This window comes from Tyto alba, unplaced genomic scaffold (genome assembly GCF_018691265.1).
Source record: "Tyto alba isolate M040663 unplaced genomic scaffold, T.alba_DEE_v4.0 Super-Scaffold_32, whole genome shotgun sequence".
NCBI classification, from domain to species: Eukaryota; Metazoa; Chordata; class Aves; order Strigiformes; family Tytonidae; genus Tyto; species Tyto alba.
Window position 1 is genome coordinate 1491252 of NW_024881307.1, and position 6424 is coordinate 1497675.

Below are 6424 nucleotides of genomic sequence, written 5' to 3' on the forward strand. Positions count from 1 at the left end.
GTTGGCGGCTGGTAACGGTCGCGGTGAGCTGTGAGGGAGTCGCGTCCTGCGCAGGTACCGGGCACCCCGTCACCCACCCCCGGGGCACCCCGTCACCCACCCCCGGGGCACCCCGTCACCCACCCCCGGGGCACCCCGTCACCCACCCCCGGGGCACCCCGTCACCCACCCCCGGGCACCCCGTCACCCACCCCCGGGCACCCCGTCACCCACCCCCGGGCACCCTGTCACCCACTCCAGGCCCACCCCGCGGAAAGGCGAGAGACTCTGAGGGTGCTGAGGCGCCCCCCGCCCCACCCCAGCATGCAGCAGCACTTCATAATGCCTCTTGAAATTTATAAAAACACTGCTAAAAAACCGCGTTATTTTTCTTCTTCCGATTAAAAAAAGGAAGCCAAGCAGCCAGCTGCTCTCCCGCTGAGGTGACCCATCACTCCATGCCGGCACAGACCCTTTTGGGAGGCTGCTCTGTGCCACCGCTGCTCCCCGTGCTGGCACCGCTGTGGCTCCTCTTGTTCTCGGGGGGCTGCTCGTCCCTATCCCCCATCACGCCCGGGCCCCGGGGGGTTTCCAGGCGGCCCCTCCTCACGAAGTGGCGGATGCGGGCCTCCAGCCCCTCGCACTTGGGACGGGCCAGTAAAGGCTTGTAGGTGCGGGCTTTGACGCCTTCCACAAAGCCGCTGACCTGGCTGTGGAGGGGAGGCTTCATATCACCCCAGAGGACAGTCACGCTGTTCCCTGGGCCTGCAATATAATTGAAAAAACACCAGTGGTTTGAACAATCTATTTAATCACTCCTTTCTTTCTTTTTTTTTAAGCCCTCCCATCCCTCTATAATTCCAAGGTATTGCCCCCAAACCATCCCTTACTTTTTCCAGTAGCCACGGGAGCAGCGTCTAACCCTCGCAGCATGTTATGTAGCACTTGAGTTTTGACTGCGTGGTTGGCCCAGAGCTGCTGCAAGTGGGTAACGTTGAACTCCTGCACTTCTCGGTCGTAGAGCCACTGGAGGTTTTCAAACTCGCAGTCGTACAGGACAAGGGGAAACTCGACTGCCATGCTAGGGGAAAGGAGAGAAGGCATTACCCGTCGCTGTCTGGAGGGATGCAGTGACAAAAAAGGCTTGCACAACAGCGCATCAGCCTCTCTGCCAAAATCATACAAAACTTTTTCTGCTAAAAACTGAGTTAGTTTGAACCAAATACCAAGGACTAAAGCCAGCACGAGTTTGCCTGAGAGCAAGAAAAATGAAATCCTTATGGGTGCCTCCTAGAGAGGCCGCTGGCAGCTCGCTTCCATCTTGTGAGAGACTGCTTTGCAGGCTGCTGGAGAAGCAGCTTGCCAGTGGCGCTTCGCACGCAGCCGTCTCTTCGAGAAGCAGCCCAGGAGGTTTTCCTGAGCTCTCAGTACCTGTATTGTGGTTTTTGAGGGTTTTTCTCTACATCCAGCAGCTCGTCAATGATCTCTGGGCTCTCCATCCTCTGGCCGATGAGGAAGAGGATTGCCATCATGCAGCGGACTTGGTGATACAGGAACGCCTGTCCCGTCACTTCAAACTGGCACAGATGGAAGGGATCCTGCAGTCCGCTTTCTTCTCCTCCTCCTCTCTCCACCCACGTCACTCCGGCGCTGAGGATCGTCCTCTGGAAGTTGACCACCCCGTTGGCGACGTCCATTTTACACAGGTTACGGAAATCGTGGGTCCCCACGTACCTCTGGGCCGCGGCGTGCATGAGGGCCACGTCTAGGTCGGCGCAGGGGAAGAAGTAGCGGTAGGTCCTCTTGAGGCAGCTGAACCGGGCGCTGAAATCGGGCTTCACGGGGGCCCAGGCCAGCACCCGGATATCGGGCGGGAGCACCCTGTTCAGAATGTGGGTGTAGCGGAGCTCCTCTTCCCCCTCGCTCTTGCCTTCCGACTCACCCTCGTGGCCATTTAGCTTCTTCCCTTCCGACAGGTTTGAGCGGAGATCTAGGGAAATCACCTGCAAAATGAGGAAAGCCAGGATTAGATCACAGATGGGCGTATTCGGCACCCCGAGCCAAGTCTTCCTACACCGCTGTGAAATAAATTCAGGATCTCCTACAGATGAAGGTGTCTTAAATCAGGCGATCTTACCACTCCTTCCTGCGGATAAAGCTGCAAGTGCCTCTGCTAAGGTTGCTAGCAGATGCTACAGATTCCTTTAATAAAACAGAAAAAGTTGCAGACAGCCTACGTAGCATGGTCTCAAAACAGCTTCAACTTTAATCACTGTTTTTAGGATATAATGTGCCTTTTTTTTTTTTTTTTTTTTTTTTTCCTGAATGCGGTATCAGCCTGGCTGTCTGGGAAACCTGGTGTGGGAACAAGTTAATTAATTAACGCCGCAGGTGCCTGCAGGCTTTAAGAGGCACAAGAAAAGGCAGCCCGCACCTTTCTTTTGTGTGACTCATCTTGTGAAGGAGAGCAGACCACCCCTCTGAGCCAAACCCACCCCGGCGAGGCAAAAGCCAGGCCAGCTCTGCTTCCTGAGCTGAGAGAGCCTGGCCTGACAGCGAAGCCTTGGCGGCACAGGAAGGGCTGCGCTTTCCCCGGCAGCTCAGCCAGCCTGATGGCTCCGTGCCCGCTGAGCGGGCCGGCTCGCTCCTCTCCCTCCAGCTCCCACTCCCACACTCCCTTCCGCTAGCTGCGCCTCCCCTCAGACCCTTCTGCGCAGGAATTCAGCTGCCTGACTCCACAGGAAGCTACACAATGCTTGGATTTTTAATTTTTTTTTTTTTTTTTTTTTTTTTTGCGCGGTGTTAGGGAGTTAAATCAGCTGAGAAGGCTCTGCCAGGGAAGGGGCATCTTTTTTTGGCAGCGCTGAGCTGCTGGGGAAGCTGCAACATAAACCACATTTCATCCTCACAAAACAGGCTCCTGGAAAAAACTTAGCACTAATATGGAAAAAAAACCCTAGCACTAATAAACACTTTGAGGGTCTAAAATCATCATTCCATGCGCAGGAAGCCATCGCCAGGCTCATTTTCAGATTTAAAAGCTGATGGCTTTTAAAAAAACTAACTTGTGGTGTCTTGGCTCATCACTGTGGGGCAGTGATCCCACCAGATCTCCATCCAGAAATTCAGGAAAGCCTTGGGGGGGGGGGGGGGCGGATCCTGACCTGTCCAAAGGCACTGACTCCTTTGTCCGTCCGCCCACAGCGGTGGTAGTTGGAGGTCTGTCTGTCGTCTACCAGCCGTGTCTTCTTCAAGGCTTCAAACAGTTTCTCCTCGATGGTGTTGCTGGTGTTCTCCTGGCTGGCGAAACCCTGGTAGCCCCAGCCCAGGTAGGCGATCTTCAGTGCCACGTGCCTGCGGCCGTAGGCCCCGAAATCGAACGGTCGTTGGTGGCGTTTCTTGGCTTTCCCAGGGGCCGAAGGAGCCTCTTTCCTGCCAGCGCCCTCCTTGTCCTCTTGGAGCTTCTCCTGCAGCTGCTTCACCTCCTCTTCCAGCTCCTGCACCCTCCTCAGGAGCTGTTCTTGATCGGTGGCTGCGCTTCCCTCGGCCATAGCTCCTGTCTTCGAGCCTTAAGTAGTTGCTGGTAGCTCCTCGGGGTCTGCAAAGGAAGAAGGAAATCAGGGGGGTTTGCATTTTTATGTGGCTTTTATTACACCTAGAGGCTGGCTCTGTAAAATAACTATGTGTGGAATAATTCTTTCTTTTTTTTTTAACCCCTCAGCGTTCCTAGCAGAGCATGGGAAGGGCCCAGGGGGCTTAGCTTGGACAGCTTCATCTTACTCAAGTCTTTTTTTTTTTTTTTTTTTTTTTGCACTTTTTAATCACTCCTCTTCCCCCAGCTGCTGCTGCTGCACGATTGGATCCGCCAGGCCAGGCGCAGCGGCAGCACGTTCCCGGCTAGCCTTTTGCTATCCGCCCGGAGCCCCTTCCATTTTCACACCGTGTTCAGCCAGCATCACCACTTCAGACAGCCCGCTAACGGCTGCCATTCATCTCACCCGCACCATCTGCTCCAACATTTCGTAACAGCCCGGTTAAAACTTCCATTTTCCAAACCCGTTCCGCGGTGTACCGATATCCCAAGCCTGTGTCTGGATCCCTTTTCACCACAGATCTTGAGGTTTGCTTTCACCAGCCTCAAACAGCCTTTGGGCTACGGCAGCCAACGTCCAAACAAGCATCTAAACACCCTGAGCTGAGCCCGCTCCTCCTCTGGAAGTGAAAAACCCTGTTGGATGTCCTTAGATTAAATCACAGCTAGATACTGCATTTTTAAAAGAAGAGGTACGAGGGGAAAATCATTAATACCTCTGCCTGGCACTGAGGAAGCTGAATCCACCCTGTGTTTGTCCGTCACCTGGTAGTACTTTATATATCGTGTAATTTTAGTGTAGTTTCAAGGAGGAATTCAGGGGTTGCCTCAGATGAGGCTCCGGGGTTTTAGAGCTGTGCCGCATTTCCAGTTGCTGCAGGGAAAGAGCCTTCTGCTGGCGGCAGGAGGTTTAGCAGCGCAGCCGGCGCTCCCAGACCCTCCCGATTACCCGCAACCTAAACCAACCCCCCTGAGCCCCCTTTCTGTCTTTAACCAGCTTGAACGTACTGCAAGAAATTAACTCAGGGTTTGGGTTTTTTTTTTGGTTTTTTTTTTTTTTTACAGAATCCACCCAGTTTGGCAGAAACCATGGAGGGATTGGAGAGGTGTAGATGGGACGGTGAGGATCAGCTGCCGGCCGCACTGGCGCTGAGCCGGCTGTACGCCCAGCACGGAGGCAGCGAGGAGCAGGAATGTCCCCACGACGACCCCTACGCCGAGGCCTCCCTCATTTTGGGGGTGCAGTCAGCCCTTCCTACTTTTCCTGAGGATCAGAGAGGATCCAGGAGGTTGGTAATGAAAAGGAAGGTGCTGAGGCGCAGACCCGATGGAGGAGTGGAGGTGTCCGACGAGTCGGTGAACAGCCAGCTGGAGAGCGACGCCGAGGTGTGGAGTCCGAGGCAAAAAATGCTGCAGCTCCCCACCAGTGCGGAAGACAGCATCTCTGAGGGGGAAATCGAGACGAGCAGCAGCTCCCTCGATGGATCCCCTTCCCGCTGGCCCCGTGGGAGCAGTCCCCCCTTTCTCCTCGGGGATTTCGGGAGCCGGAGCTGTCCCGCTTCTCACTGCGTCGCCGCAGCGGGGCAACCCAAGTCCTTCATCCCCCCACGGTTTGAGCCACTGGGCCACAACCGGGGCAAAACAGACCGAGTGGCCAAATATTTGGAATATAAACGAGAATGGGAGAAATTCCGAATCCCGGGGGAGGATCAGCGGCAAGAACTGCGCTGGGGCATCCGGGAGCAGATGCTCTGCAAGGCTGAGCTCCCCAGCAAGCCGCAGCACCTCTACGTCCCCAACACTTACACCGTGCCGACCGAAAAAAAGAGAGCTGCCCTGCGCTGGGAGGTGCGCTGGGACCTGGCCAACGGCCTCCTCCCCCGAAAAAACACCTCCTAGTTTCCTAGAGGAAAATGAACGGTGTTCGAACCACACACGTGCTGCCTCGGCTGAGCACTTTCGTTGGTTTTGGTTTGTTTTTTTCTTTTTTTTTGTTTGTTTTTTTTTTGTTTTGCTTTTCCTCCTCGATAATTTGGACAATCCGCTTTTTGCATTTCAAGCAGGTTAAATTCTGGTATTAAAACGTCACCCTGGGGAGAACATCCCTGCTTCCCTCCCGCCTCACGCGGAGCTGCTTTATGAGCTAAGACTAAGAGTTAGAGGGAGCAGGCACCAAAAAACCCCCCCAAGGCTGCAAGACTTTTCGAATAACAGGAGAAATAAGAATGCGAAGAGCCTGGCAACTTTTGCCACGGAATTGCCCCTGGATTGTTGTGTGAGTTATTAACGCTGTTTTATTTACGGCATCTTGGTGATATCTCTTAAATAAAGCACGTGGAAAGGTTTGTGATCGTTCTGTGGGTTAATTACAAAAGTCTCTTAAACCCCTCCGTCAAGGTCTGGGATTCTAGGTGTATCCCTGTATCGCCCAACTCTCAGCTTTCCTTGCCTCATCGCGCCTCATTTTTCAAATAAATGAGCTTTAAGATAAAGACAATATCATTATTATTTTTCCCCAGGTCTGGGGATGGACCAACAACCTGGCGATTTTTGCGCAGGAAAAGGCCTTAAAGCCCCAGCGGGGGGGGGGGGGGGCTCCAGTCCCCAAAACCTCGGTGGGAAAAAGGGGAGGCGAGGGGTGTCCGCGGCGTGGGGGTGTGTGTGTGTCGTGTCCCCCCCCCCCCCCCCCCCCCCCCCACCAGCTTGGGACCCTGCAGGGTGGCCGGGGACCGCTCATGAGGGCTCCTCCACCCCCCCAAAATCCTGCCGGCGCCCCCCAGCACCCCCCCCCCCCCCCCGGCCCTACCTGCAGGCCGCAGCCGGTACCCCGGAAGCGCCCGCCCCGTCCGGTGC

At 55.0% G+C, this 6424-nt stretch overlaps 2 protein-coding genes across 5 annotated transcripts; one reads left to right on the forward strand and one right to left on the reverse strand.

Annotated features, from left to right (window-relative positions):
* Window positions 1-315: 315 nt before the first annotated feature.
* Window positions 316-6421, reverse strand: PUS3 (pseudouridine synthase 3). The gene is made up of 5 exons (XM_042800664.1): window positions 6378-6421; window positions 3144-3577; window positions 1411-1982; window positions 870-1060; window positions 316-744 (listed from the first exon to the last, which is right to left on the reverse strand). The coding sequence occupies exons 2-5, from the start codon at window positions 3528-3530 to the stop codon at window positions 431-433; spliced, it is 1464 nt and encodes a 487-aa protein (XP_042656598.1). The 5' UTR covers window positions 3531-3577; window positions 6378-6421; the 3' UTR covers window positions 316-430.
* On the forward strand, window positions 1682-5916 carry HYLS1 (HYLS1 centriolar and ciliogenesis associated). 4 transcript variants are annotated; one of them, XR_004406997.2, is made up of 2 exons: window positions 1682-1772; window positions 1956-2085. XR_004406997.2 is itself a non-coding variant. In XM_042800666.1 (2 exons), the coding sequence occupies exon 2, from the start codon at window positions 4661-4663 to the stop codon at window positions 5468-5470; it is 810 nt and encodes a 269-aa protein (XP_042656600.1). In that variant the 5' UTR covers window positions 1689-1772; window positions 4637-4660; the 3' UTR covers window positions 5471-5916. The 4 variants fall into 4 exon arrangements, 3 of the variants coding, with proteins under 3 accessions (XP_042656600.1, XP_042656599.1, XP_042656601.1); XM_042800666.1 differs by lacking the exon at window positions 1956-2085 and adding an exon at window positions 4637-5916 and having other exon boundaries at window positions 1689-1772; XM_042800665.1 differs by lacking the exons at window positions 1682-1772; window positions 1956-2085 and adding exons at window positions 3216-3308; window positions 4637-5916.
* Window positions 6422-6424: the final 3 nt, after the last annotated feature.

What these genes read in the sequence shown, in the direction of transcription:
- PUS3 (XM_042800664.1), bottom strand. Translation starts at nt 3,530, where the DNA reads ATGGCCGAGGGAAGCGCAGCCACCGATCAAGAACAGCTCCTGAGGAGG. An exon ending in CCTCAAAAACCACAATACAG is followed by an intron (nt 1,061 to 1,410) that starts GTACTGAGAGCT and finishes CCTTTCCCCTAG; the next exon opens with CATGGCAGTCGAGTTTCCCC. An exon ending in TCCCGTGGCTACTGGAAAAA is followed by an intron (nt 745 to 869) that starts GTAAGGGATGGT and finishes ATTATATTGCAG; the next exon opens with GCCCAGGGAACAGCGTGACT.
- HYLS1 (XM_042800666.1), top strand. Translation starts at nt 4,661, where the DNA reads ATGGAGGGATTGGAGAGGTGTAGATGGGACGGTGAGGATCAGCTGCCG.